The sequence below is a fragment of the Hippocampus bargibanti genome, linkage group LG10 (assembly GCF_051943395.1).
Source record: "Hippocampus bargibanti isolate YZ-2025 linkage group LG10, ASM5194339v1, whole genome shotgun sequence".
NCBI classification, from domain to species: Eukaryota; Metazoa; Chordata; class Actinopteri; order Syngnathiformes; family Syngnathidae; genus Hippocampus; species Hippocampus bargibanti.
Genome location: NC_142743.1, coordinates 9298229 through 9314536, shown reverse-complemented (window position 1 = coordinate 9314536; position 16308 = coordinate 9298229). Strand labels below are relative to the sequence as shown.

At 40.2% G+C, this 16308-nt stretch overlaps 1 protein-coding gene across 1 annotated transcript in view; it reads left to right on the top strand.

The window, feature by feature from the left end:
• Positions 1-14064, top strand: part of sdk1b (sidekick cell adhesion molecule 1b) — a 326663-nt gene extending 312599 nt beyond the window's left edge. The window contains exons 38-46 of the mRNA XM_089005907.1: positions 1353-1539; positions 1625-1762; positions 1842-2003; positions 5364-5489; positions 7089-7253; positions 7348-7485; positions 11144-11267; positions 11353-11482; positions 12851-14064. Of these exons, the coding sequence (XP_088862033.1) occupies positions 1353-1539; positions 1625-1762; positions 1842-2003; positions 5364-5489; positions 7089-7253; positions 7348-7485; positions 11144-11267; positions 11353-11482; positions 12851-13159 (1479 nt within the window). The 3' untranslated portion in view covers positions 13160-14064. The remainder of the gene's footprint in view (positions 1-1352; positions 1540-1624; positions 1763-1841; positions 2004-5363; positions 5490-7088; positions 7254-7347; positions 7486-11143; positions 11268-11352; positions 11483-12850) is intronic.
• Positions 14065-16308: the final 2244 nt, after the last annotated feature.

The following is a 16308-nucleotide window of genomic DNA, read 5'->3' as shown; positions in this document are numbered from 1 at the left end:
CGGTGATCCGCCGTTGTTTGTTGGCCGTTTGCTAAAGTGGATCAGTGGAATTAAGTTGCACTTGCAGTTTTACGGGTTAGTTGCCGCCTCTTTGAGCACGCTTATACGACTTATTGCTCATGAACCGTGCGGCGATATATTATCTTTGAATCACTGCATCTCGACCGACCTGATCGCAAATCATTTTGAACCAATGTACAACGGTGAGGTCACACTGATTGTTTGACCAAACGAAAGCTTAAAAAAAACAAATCACCAACTCCGTCCATTTTCAGACATCCGATGCATGAAAATTGATTGAAGTATATGGTCTTCCATCATTGCAGAGATTGGTTCATTTGCGCCTAAAATAACCTTTCTGTCTTCATTACCAGCAAAAGTCATTATCGCTGTCAATGATATCACACGTCCAACGTATCTTTATATTTGGGAGTCCGGACTCGGAACGGCCAGTATGAGTTAGCGATGGGTGCACCAAATGAAGTCAAGATGTTATTTTAATGACAAGATACTTTTACATTTGTACCTTCTAATTGTGATACATATCATATCTATGTACTCAGGATCAGCAGGAGCATCAAATTCATTTTAGTCCCGGGGCAATTTGCTGTCACGCCTTCCCTTGGGAGGCCGCTATGACAGTGAAATTACAGAATTATTTTACTTGCACACAACAAATACAATAAAATGGTTTTTTTTCAATTCTTGTCCGAGCGGGTTTAAACAGGGAAACAAAATTAGTGCAATAACTGAACCGTATTTATGGCTCGACAATTTGACAGTTCAGTACAGGTTTTAACAAATTAACTCTTTGGCTTCGTGACGCTTTTACGAGCCACAAATAATGACCCGATGGGCCAGATCTGGCCCCTGCGCCACGAGTTGGACAACAATGACATAGAAAATTATTGAACTAAGGCCTTCGTGCTACCCCGCATGTTTTCTGCACACAAAAAAACACACTTGACATGAGAAAGTCTAAAATTGGACTCATATGGCCATGTAACAACAAAAAAAAAACTCATTCACTGCCAGAGGATGTGCAAAAATGTGTCTGCTCCAGTGCCAGGGTTTTTGTCATTTTCTCTCAGACCCAGATAACTTAGGAATTAACTCTTTTTTTCTGATGAAAGAAGAGAGTTAAAGGTTTCTTACGATGCATTGAATGTTTATGTAGTCCTACAACTCAATATTCTGTGGGTCCTGCAATTTGACAAAAAATGACAAAAACCCTGGCACTGGAGTGGACACATTTTTGCACATCGTTTGTCAGTAAATGAGTTAAAGAGGGACCACCTTGGACAACCTGAAAGTAAGTCAAAAGTGAGTCAAAAGGTCCTCTCATGTGGCAGGTGCACTACTGGCAGAAGAACAAACAGAACCAGACGGAGAAGGTGAAGGTGATTTTGGTCCCCGATACCCGCATGCACCTGAGCAACCTGAGCAACTACACGCCTTATTTGGTCACTCTCACCGCCTTCAACACGGCCGGGGAAGGACCCCCCAGCGACCCCCGCGGTGCACAGACCCTCCAGTCGGGTACGCAAAGAAAATGACTGCCACGAAAACGTCACACCTCCCCAATTGAACATGTCCGCTATTTTTGCTACCATGTCATTTTTAGCCCCCAGCCAGCCAAGCTACCTCTCTTTCTCCGAGGTGACGGGAGGAAGTGTCAACGTCTCCTGGGGGGCTCCTTTTGCTCCCAATGGCCTGCTGGAGGGCTACCGGGTCGTCTACCAGCCCACCGCTCCGGTGCAAGGTACACGCATGCATGCATGCATGTCGGGAACGCATAAATGCGACAAAAACACAAATATGACTTTCCGCCATGTCCGCAGGTGTCAGCAAAGTAGTGACGGTGGACGTGAAAGGCAGCTGGCAGCGTTGGCTGAAGGTTCGGGATCTGCTGAAAGGAGCCACGTACTTGTTCAGGGTGCAAGCGCTCACCGTCAGCTATGGACCCCCGATGAGTGCAAACCTTACCGCAGAGCCGGTCCAAGGTTAGCTTGAGCCATTGTTATCATGATATTTTTGACTGAATAATCAAATATTTCAAATTATATTTAGTAGTTACTGTTATTTTGGTGAAATCATGCCAGTCGTATACCTTAATCAGTCAGAACAGTAGAAGCAGGAAATGGTCCCCTTTTCAAACCCAACCTTAAGCAGGGACCTATCATAGCAGAGGTCTGGACCGCCACCTCTGGACAGTAGGGATATATATATAGGGCCAGAGCTACCAGCAAATTTTTGTTTGCTTACAAAGCCTCTTGGATAAGAAGCGAAATGTCCGACACCTTCAAAGAAGTACACATGACGGCTGAAGAAACCTTTTCATCGATGTTATTTTGAAGTAATTACCATATTTTTGTCGCACAGATTTTTTCTCTCAAAAATGCGTCTTGAAGAAGAAAAAGACACGGAGCTAACTTTGACTTTATTTTGGCGCTTGGCAAATATTTTTGGTGCGTTACTCGAACCAACTTTAACATGTGGCATCTGCATGCGAAAGAAGCAAGGTTTTTTTGGAGTGAAAATAATATGTTTCACATCCAACCGGAACTCGTTCGTTGCCGTCAGGAAAATTAGGACGTTCTCAATGCCGATTAACTGTCGCCGGTGACGTGCAGACTGGGCCTACGTGAGGCCTGCAAATAGGGAAAAACTGGATAGAAGCTACAAAAGTGGCTGCGGTTCCATTATGCATCCACGAGATGGAGCTTAAGGGAATACAATACAATACAATACAATACAATACAATACAATACAATACAATACAATACAGTCTTTCACCACTCTTTCAATTGTAACACAGCGCTTCACGAAAGATTTAACTCAGTCACTGCCAGAATATGTGAAAATGTCTCCACTCCAGTGCCAGGGTTTTTGTCATTTTCACTCCAATTGCAGGACCCACAAAATATTGAGTTTAAGAACTAAATAAACATTGAATGCAACGTAAGCAACCTTAGACTCTCTTCTTTCATTAGCAAAAAAAGGGTTAATTCCTAAGTTATATGGGTCTGGAGTTATCTGAGCTTAAAATGGGGGCAGCTGTACAAAATACAATACATACATAATGTTTTATATAGCGCTTTAACAACAGCTGAAGCTTTAACAATTAGTTAATTCCTAAATTATATGGGTCTGGAGTATTATGAGGTGCAAGTGGGGATGGCTGTACAAAAGGCAAATGCTGCCCCCTCGTGGGAGGGAAAAACTTTGCCAGTATTCTGACCAGCGCTTTATCAGCAAGAAAACCAAAACCCGAACAAATTTGGGAATGGCGCTCCACGTCATGCTTTTAAATTCCCGAATACATTCGGGAATGGCAGTGAATGAGTTAAAGGACGATATCCAAGAAATAAGAATATTCATCCATATATAAGGCGCGTCGGATTATGAGGCGCATTGACAAAATCGAATGCTTTTAGTGCGGAAAATTCGGTAATTGCCCACCCACCCCCTGCCCCCTCCAAAAAATACGATTAAAAGTGAAAACAGGAATCCAATGCATTTGTGCGTGTCTGCAATGAACCATGCAGGCGCATGGCCTGCTGGAGGGCTACCGGGTCGTCTACCAGCCCACCGCTCCGGTGCAAGGTACACGCATGCATGCATGCATGTCGGGAACGCATAAATGCGACAAAAACACAAATATGACTTTCCGCCATGTCCGCAGGTGTCAGCAAAGTAGTGACGGTGGACGTGAAAGGCAGCTGGCAGCGTTGGCTGAAGGTTCGGGATCTGCTGAAAGGAGCCACGTACTTGTTCAGGGTGCAAGCGCTCACCGTCAGCTATGGACCCCCGATGAGTGCAAACCTTACCGCAGAGCCGGTCCAAGGTTAGCTTGAGCCATTGTTATCATGATATTTTTGACTGAATAATCAAATATTTCAAATTATATTTAGTAGTTACTGTTATTTTGGTGAAATCATGCCGGTCGTATACCATAATCAGTCAGAACAATAGAAGCAGGAAATGGTCCCCTGCTCACCCCAACCTTAAGCAGGGACCTATCATAGCAGAGGTCTGGACCGCCACCTCTGGACAGTAGGGATATATATATATAGGGCCAGAGCTACCAGCAAATTTTAGTTCGCTGACAAAGCCTCTTGGATAAGAAGCGAAACGTCCGACACGTTCAAAGAAGTACAGATGACGGCTGAAGAAACCTTTTCATCGATGTTATTTTGAAGTAATTACCATATTTTTGTCGCACAGATTTTTTCTCTCAAAAATGCGTCTTGAAGAAGAAAAAGACACGGAGCTAACTTTGACTTTATTTTGGCGCTTGGCAAATATTTTTGGTGCGTTACTCGAACCAACTTTAACATGTGGCATCTGCATGCGAAAGAAGCAAGCTTTTTTTGGAGTGAAAATAATATGTTTCACATCCAACCGGAACTCATTCGTTGCCGTCAGGAAAATTAGGACATTCTCAATGCCGATTAACTGTCGCCGGTGACGGGCAGACTGGGCCTACGTGAGGCCTGCAAATAGGGAAAAACTGGATAGAAGCTACAAAAGTGGCTGCGGTTCCATTATGCATCCACGAGATGGAGCTTAAGGGAATACAATACAATACAATACAATACAGTCTTTCACCACTCTTTCAATTGTAACACAGCGCTTCACGAAAGATTTAACTCATTCACTGCCAGAATATGTGAAAATGTGTCCACTCCAGTGCCAGGGTTTTTGTCATTTTCACTCCAATTGCAGGACCCACAGAATATTGAGTTTAAGAACTAAATAAACATTGAATGCAACGTAAGCAACCTTAGACTCTCTTCTTTCATTAGCAAAAAAAGGGTTAATTCCTAAGTTATATGGGTCTGGAGTTATCTGAGCTTAAAATGGGGGCAGCTGTACAAAATACAATACATACATAATGTTTTATATAGCGCTTTAACAACAGCTGAAGCTTTAACAATTAGTTAATTCCTAAATTATATGGGTCTGGAGTATTATGAGGTGCAAGTGGGGATGGCTGTACAAAAGGCAAATGCTGCCCCCTCGTGGGAGGGAAAAACTTTGCCAGTATTCTGACCAGCGCTTTATCAGCAAGAAAACCAAAACCCGAACAAATTTGGGAATGGCGCTCCACGTCATGCTTTTAAATTCCCGAATACATTCGGGAATGGCAGTGAATGAGTTAAAGGACGATATCCAAGAAATAAGAATATTCATCCATATATAAGGCGCGTCGGATTATGAGGCGCATTGACAAAATCGAATGCTTTTAGTGCGGAAAATTCGGTAATTGCCCACCCACCCCCTGCCCCCTCCAAAAAATACGATTAAAAGTGAAAACAGGAATCCAATGCATTTGTGCGTGTCTGCAATGAACCATGCAGGCGCACCAGGGTCGCCCACGGAGATCTCCATCACCAAGGCATCCTCCGCTCTCACAATCCACTGGGCGGAAGGCGACAGCGGGGCGGCGCCCATCAGCGGCTACGTGATCGAGTCTCGTCCGTCAGGTGACACGCTGACCTTTTGCTCTTTTTTAACAGCTCCCCAAGTGGTTGACGCCCGCCGAGTTAATCGGCTCACCCACTAGCTCGTAATGAGTTGATCTTTCACAAAGCGTGATCATCGGTGGCAAATGATTCAATGGAGGTGGTAAATTCCAGACCATTATGGGGATCCCGAGTGGAATTGTAAAGTGAATCAACATCATTACATTTACAGCTCTTGTGCTGCACACAAAAGCGCTGGCCAATCTTGTATAAATTGTAGACGTCTATGGATTGATCGACGCAAGATGCACGTTTCTCCGTTTTTCACAGTTGCAAAAGTTGGCAAAAACAGACAATATTTAGAAATTACAGGTCAAGGTTATGATCCGAGAAATGTCAAACACCAGATTCACTTCAACTTCCATTACATCTTATTCATGTACAAGTTGTCATTTTCTGAGAATAAAGTCGTCGTATCAGAAGAATTAAATGAAGTTTTGATCCAAGTGGGGATCGCAATTTTCATCGAGTCAGATCTGACAGATTGCAGAAAGTTTTTCTCATCCTCATCAAGTTTTTTTCAGAAATATGACAGTCGTTTTCTTAATACATAAACAAACAAACAAATAAATATATATAGATATAATGAATAAATAAGTCAATATATAGACAATACATATACCAAAAATAAATAAATAAATAAATAAATAAATACACACACACATATATATATATATATATATATATATATATATATATATATATATATATATATATATATATATATATATATATATATACAGTAAAGTCTCGTTATATCGATATCGGATATATCGATAGTCCCGGTTATATCGATATTTTTCACGGACTCCCTTGAATATCGATATAACGAGACTTTACTGTATATATATATATATATATATATATTTATATATATATATATATATATATATATATATATATATATATATATATATATATATATATATATATATATATATATATATATATATATATATATGCCTAAATAATACATAAATACAACAATTAATAAACCCCTCTGCCCGTCTCAGCACGATGGAGGACAGGGCTTTCAGCTGCTCTGCCCCCAAACTCTTGAACTCACTTCCTCCCAACATTTGTAACATCGATTCTCTTCCCACCTTCAAAGCCCATCTCAAAACCCACCTATTTAAAATTGCATTTTCTGTGGAGCTCCATCTCTTGTTTATATATATGAAATTGTATTTTATTTGTTGTATTCTATTTATAATTGTATTTTATTTATTATTGTATCCAATCCAATCTATGCTTGTCTGTGACTGTAAAGTGTCCTTGAGAGCTTTGCAAGGCGCCTAAAATGTGATTTATTATTGTTAATATTATGATGATGATGATGATGATTATTATTATCATTACTATTATTATTATTATTACTACAAATACCCATATAAATAAATAATACATAAATGCACAAATAAACAAATATTACATAAAAGCACACATAAATAAATGCACAAATAAATAATAAATAAATAATAGTTCAATGAATGACTGACAGTTTATGACTTTTTTTGCTGTTGTTGTTGACACGACATCCTTCGCCGTGTCTCTCGCTAGACGAGGGCATGTGGGACTCGTTCATCCGACTGCTGTCTCCAAGCACGAGATCCGTGTCTGTGCCGCTGGAGCGCCTGCGACCCGGCATCAGCTACGAATTCCGAGTCATCGCCGTCAACCGTTTTGGCTTCGGACACCCCAGCACGCCCTCTGCGGCACTCGCTGGTACACACAATCATAAAAATCAATATAAAGGTCAATAAATGGTACAACGTCATTGCAGTCAATACCAACCGTCTCTTTTTTTTTGCGCCTCCAGCCTTGTCCGAGCGTCCATTCTACGAGGAGTGGTGGTTTCTGCTGGTCATGGCGCTGGTGGGCCTCATCCTCATTCTCATTCTGGTCTTCACCCTGCTGCTGCATGGACACGGCAGCAAGTACAAGGCCTGTGGCACAGGTAACATCATTTTGAACTACAAGTGGGAGAATGATCTGTACTTATTTCAAAATGAAGAAATACATTAAAAATCGTTTTTCACTGAGGATAAAGAATATGTGCATGTGAGTACTGTTATATAATAATAATACATTTCATTTTTAAGCGCCTTTCAGAAACTCCCAATTACTTTTGGTTATGTGTTGATTACATCGTTGGGAGTTCAAATATGTCACGCTTCAAAATGTTGAAACGCAACGACCCGCGACAACAGTTTTGTTGATATTGCGCGTTAGCATGAAGTGAGCACACGTTGCTCAAAGACAAAGTACTTTTACAGTACCCTATCAATAATAATACATTTCATTTTTAAGCGCCTTTCAAATCAACCACCGCTTGATGCCTTTTTTATTGATTGATTGATTGGTCGATTGGTCGATTGATTGATTGATTGATTGATTGATTGATTGATTGATTGATTGATTGATTGATTGATTGATTGATTGATTGATTGATTGATTGATTGAATGGTTGAGTGGTTGAGTGGTTGATTGATAGAGCGATAGATTGATTGGTTGATTGATTGATTGAGTGATTGGTTGATTGATTGAGTGATTGGTTGATTGGTCGGTCGATTGATTGATTGATTGATTGATTGATTGATTGATTGATTGATTGATTTTTGATTGAATTACTGATTGATTGATTGATTGATTGATTGATTGATTTTTGATTGAATTATTGAATGATTGAGTGGTTGATTGATATAGCGATTGATTGATTGGTTGATTGATTTTTGATTGAATGATCGATTGATTGATTGATTGATTGATTGATTGATTGATTGATTGATTGATTGATTGATTGATTGATTGATCGGTCGATCAATCGACCGATCGATTGATTGATTGATTGATTGATTGATTGATTGATTGATTGATTGATTGATTGATTGATTGATTGATTGATTGATCCCGAATGTATTCGGGAATTGAAAATATGACGTGGAGCGCCATTCCCGAATTTGTTCGGGTTTTTGTGTTTCTTGCTGGGACTACCAATAAAGCGCTGGTCAGACCTCTGGCAATGTTTTTCCTTCCACGAGGGGGCACCATTTCCCTTTTTTCCACGTTAGTGCTTTGTTACAACTTCAGCTGCAGTTAAAGCAATATGTATGTATTGCATTGTATTTTGGACAGCTGCCCCCATTTCAAGCTCATATAACCCCAGACCCATATCATTTAGGAATGAACTCTTTTTTTCTGATGAAAGAAGATAGTCTTAGGTTTATTACGCTGCATTGAATGTTTACTGTCATCGTAAAACTCAACATTCTGTGGGTCCTGGATTTCAGTGACAATCACAAAAACCCTGGCACTGGAGTGGACTCATTTTTGCACAAGCCTGGCAGTGAATGAGTAAATGAATTGTTCAATAGCAAATGTCTGCTTCTGTAAAGTTTGAGGTAAATATTTAGTGCCTGAATTTTTGCTTGCAAATCAAAGCAAAAAAACTACCCCACTCCACCGCAAAAAAATGCTTTCGTTCGTTTGCTTGTAAGTCAAGGCACTATTATACATTTATTCATGTGTTGTGAAGCTTCAAAAAAAAGATTCACGTGCAATGCATATACCTGAAAAATCTAAGCTTTGTATTTGTCACGTCCCACCGCTGCTCACGTCTTCACTTCAACAAGTTTGACTCTCCAGTCAAGACAGTTTGACAGCTTCTACCAACTCATTACCAGCACGTCACTGGTGACAAACTTTCATTGAATAAAAAAAAATAAAATAAAACTATAAAAACTAATTTGGTTGCACGCTTCTAAAAAGTTACACTTCAACTCACACTGCCCGGAGCAGCCCAACACAGAGAGCGAAACAAGGTCGTCATTGCTCCCACTCGCGCAGAAGGACGAATTTCAAGTAATCACGTCACTATAAAAATAGAAGAAATCATTAAAAAAAGTATATATGTATACCTACACACATACTTATACATACCGGTACATATATATATATATATATATATATATTCTTTGTGAGCGACTCTGAATAATGCTTCAGGCAGAAACTGCTTTTTAATTAAGGCTGAAAAGTATTTGAACCAGAGTACTATATTTGTTTCTCTAATAAAAAGAAAACTGGCAAGTCGACTTGAGGGTGAATCCTCGGGAGGTGTACAGTACATTATTATCACTGCCTAATTAAATGCCTGAAGTTAAAGCCTTATTATCATTGCTTCTGGCTTCACAGTTTCCTATTGCCTATTTGCAAATGTGACATAAAGTAGTTAGAGGGTAGTTTGTGGAATGCAGTTTTCTGTGAATAGATTCATTTGACACAAAAACTACCCACCCTTTCTCTCTTATCTGTTTCTTATACCCCCCAAAAATATGTGACAGATTGCAGCAACACGACATGTGTTCTCAGATCAAATTTGAAGGAGGCTATATATTGTATAAATACTGTATTTTCCACACTATTGGGTGCACCCCCAATGAATGAATGGTGTATTTCCAAACTTGTTCCATATACAGTGATACCTCGGTTTACGAACTCCTTGGCTTACGAACTTTTCAGTTTATGAACAAATAAGGCAGGAATTTTACTGGAATAATTTGGCCTTAACGTGTTGAGAAAGAAATAAATGAATTTTGTTTTTGTTGAGACACTAAATACAAAAACAAGCATTTTTTTCCATTTCTAATCATTGTGCCAAAAATGAAAATGATGGCGAAGTTGTCGATGAAAATATTTCTTCCGTTGTCATCGGTATTTCTTTGAAGGTGTCGGACGTTTTGCTCCTCATCCGAAGAGCTTCGTCGGCGAACTAAAGTTGTGCTGGTAACTCTAGCCCTGCGCTGGTAACTCTAGCCCTGTATATATATATATATATATACCTAATGTACCGTTAATTTAGACCGTCCTTACAACAGACCCTTAGGTCGATAACACGTAGGCTTATTCATGCTAATGAGGTGATACCAGAGCTAATGGGGCAATTAGGGCAAGGCACAGAACATTAGCGGTAATCAGACAGCCCAAAAAAAGCAATCAGATTACCTTCAGGGAGTAGTCCACTGCTCCAGAGCCCTTAGAGCAGGGACCTATCAGAGCAGAGGTCTGGCACTACATGTAGAGTTACCAGCACAATTTTACTTCGCTGACGAAGCTCTTCGGATGAGGAGCGAAACGTCCGACACCTCCAAAGAAGTACAGATGAGGGCCGAAGAACCCTTTTCATCAATGGCCCACTCCTGTACGACTGAGAGCCTACACAGACATATGGTGAAATCACTCAAAAATTCTACCGGGGGAAATAATTTTAAGACACCGAAATAAAATGCAGTTTTTATATATTCCAGCATGCACCGCGTACTGTTACTTGTACAGGGGAAAATGGAGTCGGTGACTGCCAACAGTAGTTGCGAGACCTGTTGTGGCTCAATATGACTTTACATATAAAGCGGATTATAAGGCGCTAGGCCGTCTTTTGAAAAAAAATGAACCACATACAACGGAAAATACGGTAGTTAACTAGTTTCCTTCAAATAACACACAAGTAGTTTAAACCCACGTAAAGTTAGTGCGCGAAGCAAACATAGTGCGGGGTGAATATAATTAGCCTGGATGCTACGTTTTATTGAAAGGTTGTGCTCCCTTTTGTCGTCCTTCAGGCAAACACATGTCTTCGGTGGAGGAGTCGGTCACTCTGGACAACGGAGGTTTCACCACATTAGAACTTAACAGCAGAGCGCTCACGAATACCAAAAACACCTTCCTGAAAAAGAACGGGACCAGGTACCACGTCGAACTCAATCACATGCGTTAACACGCACCTTCTTCGGGTAGCTCAATGCCAAGCTTGTCACATTGTGGTTCTTAGGTCACCTCCCAGACCGAGTCCAGGTGGTCTTCACTACTCGGATGAGGAGATCTGCAATAACTACAACGGAGCGGTTCTGACGGAGAGCACCACGCTCACTGAGAAACCCACCGAAGTTTCTGAGTCAGAGGTAGTAGCTCATGTTTACGTTTCCATCGAAGCGCACTTAGGGAGGAGAGAGAAACAACCAAACCAGATCGATCGCCAGTCGCTTGAGAGGCAATTTATACCGGCGATAATCAACAATTAGCACGTTTTGGAATTTACTCCACCTCGCTCCCAAATTTTCAGTAAATGTGTTCCAGCAAACAATTTCCCGTATTTCAAAAGCTTAGTTGAAAAAAAATGTCTTGAATCACTTCATTCATTGTGGCACTGTTTGTTTTTTGTTTTTTTTGTAATTGTGATCAGTGTAGCGTCCAGCTAACATTTTTTGGGGTAATCTTGATCTGTGTAGCTTCCAGCTAACATTTTTGGGGGGCAATTTTGATCAATGTAGCTTCCAGCTAACATATCTGGATGTAATTTTAATCAGTGAAGCTTCCAGCTAACTTTTTATTTTTGAATTGTTATCAGTGTAGCTTCCAGCTAACATTATTTTTGTAATTTTGATTAGTGTAGCTTCAAGTTAACATTTGTTTTGGTAATTTTGATCAGTGTAGCTTCTAGCTAACATTTTTTTGGGTAATCTTGATCTGTGTAGCTTCTAGCTAACATTTTTTGGGGGTAATTTTGATCAGTGAAGCATCCAGCTTACATTTTTGGGTGTAATTTTGATCAGTGTAGCTTCCAGCTCACATATCTGTGTGTAATTTTAATCAGTGAAGCTTCCAGCTAACTTTTTATTTTTGAATTGTGATCAGTGTAGCTTCCAGTTAACATTATTTTTGACATTTTGATCAGTGTAGCTTCCAGCTAACATTTGTTTTGGTAATTTTGATCAGTGTAGCTTCAAGTTAACATTTGTTTTGGTAATTTTGATCAGTGTAGCTTCCAGCTAACATTTTTGGGGAAATTTTGATCTGTGTAGCTTCCAGATAACATTTTGGGGTGTAATTTTGATTAGTGTAGCTTCCAGCTAACATATCTGGGTGTAATTTTGATCAGTGAAGCTTCCAGCTAACATTTTTGGGGTGTAATTTTGATCAATGTAGCTTCCAGCCAACATATCTGGGTGTAATTTTGATCAGTGAAGCTTCCAGCTAACATTTTTTGGGTGTAATTTTGATCATTGTAGCTTCCAGCTAACATTATTTTTGTAATTTGGATCAGTGTAGCTTCCAGCTAGCATTTTGTAGGGTAATTTTGATCAGTGTAGCTTCTAGCTAACGAAACATGTGCTCTTTCAATGTGCGTATTACCTAAGAGACGATTGAAATGCAATTTGACCCATTTCACGCACATTGCCACCTGATAACACGATAAGCCGCCCACCGCCGTAACCCATGTCCCTCGAAGGATTACCAACGTTGCCTCTTTCCACCCTGTGTTCATCCAGATGACGGACAGCGACTACGAGGACGAGCAGCCCAAGCACTCTTTCGTCAACCACTACATGAGCGACCCCACCTACTACAACTCGTGGAAACGGCAACCCAAAGGCCTCAAACCGCTCGGTTCGCCTTTCAGCTACGAAGAGTGCGCCGCCGCCGCTGACTCGGAGCCGTACTACCAGACCGTAGTCACCCAACACAATGCCGGTGGCGTCTACACCCCTACGGGACAGCCGGCGCTGACCCACGCCAACCCCAACACCAATCCGCCCGGCTCGCGCACACCCGTCACGGGATTCTCTTCATTTGTGTGAGCGGACTTGACGTTCTTTGGATGGGGAATTCATTTTATGGACATAAAAAGCAGACGGGCTTTGAGGGAAGGGGAGACTTGAACATAACGCCTCCCGACAAGAGAAGAAAAAAAACTGATGCAACACTCTTCTCCTCTTCACAAGGTTCTCCAGCGCTTTCATGCTTGAGTGTCACTATGTTCCCACAACACACACACACACTTTCAGCATCCTCACTCTCATTCCCACTTGAATTTTGACATTGCAGAGACTCTTGGAGAAGAGAACCAAGCTGGTGCAACATGGAAAAATCAGCACAAAAAAAAAATCTTGTCATCCGTCTTTACGCATCCACGTGCACACTCCAAAAATGCACACGTGCACCAGCTGATGAGACGTCTTTTTTTTGTTTTGAGAAGACAACATTGGACTCAGAAGAATGGACTTCCTGTGCAAATATAAAGATGAGAGCTTTAAAACATTTTAGTGGGAGGGGGAAGGGCAAGGGTAAAAGAGAAAGTTCATCATTGTTTCAGGGTGTGTGTCTTTGTGTGTGTGTTTCTTTCAATTTGATTTTATTTTGATAGTATTTTCCCAACATGTGACGCTTGTATAAAGCCCTTTCCGTTCCATTTTATTTTGTAGAGGAGGGTGTTTGTTTTTTCCTAGTTTTACACATGCACACAGAAAGCATGTTGGTGAATCGCAACGCGCGTCATTGTGCGTTTACATATTTTTTTATGAATTTTGTACATGGAAAACAAATTCAAAGTGGCCGAGCTTTGACCCCCACCGATGGTTCAAGCTGACATACACACATGCATACATGTTTGTACTCCTCATGCGTTATTTAAACTTTCCAGCCAGCCCCTCCAGCACTCTGTCACACGTTTTAATGCCTTTCTGGTGAGTGAATAAATGGTCATTGTTAAACTGCGTGTGGCCGTGTTTATTTATTTATTTATTTTTATTTGTTTGTTTGTTTATTTGTCCACCAAGTACAGATTTTAAAATATATATGTATTCTTGTAATAGCAAAGGCATGTTTGCACAAGCTGATATGTAATTTAATATAATATACGAAAATATATTTCATCTTAATGCAATAGAAATACACATAAATTATTTTTTTCTTGATGAAATATGACACATTTTACCATTCGTTAATTTCATGTATTTTTCTAAATTTATTTTCAAAACCCCTTGTCAATTGTGTATGTCTTTTTGGGAAGGGTTGATTGTTATTGGATCTTTTTTTACGATTAAAGTTCTATTTAAAATATTTTGTCTTTTCAAACCATTCAATGTTCACACTGAAACCTAAATTCAACAAGTATATCGATCTCAATTGAACAGCGAGGCTCATAAAGTGGTCTACATTTTTTGTAATGGTTTAACAATGAATGAAATTGGCCACGATAATGGAAAAAACGTGAAAAACGAAGTCATAAAAAGTGACACGAAAAAAAAACCGCCACACGGTGTTGTGAAGCATCCTGTCCACAAGGGAGCGCTGTGGATTACTTCACATCCTTGAGGCAACTGGATGTAGAAAGTGTCGACATGGCGGAATTTGCTCGACCGTCGTCATGGCTATTTTGTATGCGTTCAACTAAAGCAGGGGTCGGGAACTTTTTTGACTAAGAGAGCCATAAAAGTAAAATATTTAGAAATGTTTTTCAACGAGAGCCACACGCACGCGCGCGCGCACATACAAACGCTCGCGTGCGCGCGCACACACGCGCGCACGCGCGGCCACTTTTCAACAAAATATCAGAATGTATTATTTAAAATAACTTTGTGATAGTACTCACTGTTAACATGGATGGTTTTCCGTTCCTCGTGTTTGGTAAAAATCCAGGAAAACGATCGGGATGAAATTCAATTTGCCGGTCCAGAGGCGAAGTTACTGTTATCTAGCCTGCACACGGCTCATAAGCTTCCACACTTGCTATCTGCAATCTACTACGTTAACATGGGGCTTGTTAAAATGTCACTGACATTCGACTGTTTCATCGATGGTATTGTTTCATTGCAAATTAGAATCAGAACATTTTCTCTCCTCTAATGCTCCGGTGCTTTCACGCTGAAGTGCACTAGTTGGGCGTTTACCTGTTTCAACATGACGGCCACTATCATCCAATCAACATGGCGGCCGCTATCATCCAATCAACATGGCGCTTTCTGCCATTCTAGGTCAGTGTCCTCCAATCAAAATGGCGCTTTCCGCCAACTGCAGCCTACAATATGTATTATAATATGTAATATTTATCGGCGAGCCATATGCAATCATCAAAAGAGCCATATATGGCTCGCGAGCCATAGGTTCCCGACCCCTGAACTAAAGCAAGTATTGATTCGGAAATGAATTTAAAAAATGTAGATGTGGTTTTTGAAAACGTGTAGCATTTCAGCACCGGAGTGACGGTTTTGCCAAGCTGCTCACTGTGCTGTCCAGTTCGGTGTGGTGAGTTTGTTTCTATCTCGTTCTCAATTACGTCTATGGGTTTGATCTTATCTACACAAACATATTCTCTTTTTTTTTACATCTTAATTTAAAGTGGATAATAATAGGACTGTAATTAAAGAAAGAAACTGTGCTGTAAAATAAAGTTTTATTTCCTTTTTTGATGGCCGTTGATGGCTTATGGAAGGAGAGTCACCTTCCATAAGGACTGTTGGTAACTTAACCTCTGGTGCTGTTCGGTCGTGTGCTTCCGCCGAAGATCACTCCGCCAGCCGTGGTGGGTGTGTATTATGAAAATATTGCTTATTATAAGGTTTAATTTTCATAAATTTGACGTTTGTAAGACGAAAAGTTTGTAAGATAAGGTGTTTGTAAGTTGAGGTCTCACTGTATAAATAACGGGATTGATTGTGTAATTACTAAAGAAAATAGAAAACGTTTGCTTATTTTATGTATTGTTAGGCTAAAATATTCAAAGTTAATATTAGCATGAACAGTTACCTTTTAATTGTAAACACTATAAACTATAAATATTTACCTTATTGCGCAACGTTGCAACCTAACAATTGGCATGTTTGTTGTGAGGGGCATGACCAAAAAACCCAGCAAGTTACTCACAGATGGTTTATTCCTAACAATTTGATCTAATACAGACTTCCGTGTCTCAGCTCTTTGACACAGAAAATAGTCGCGTGTCCTCAAA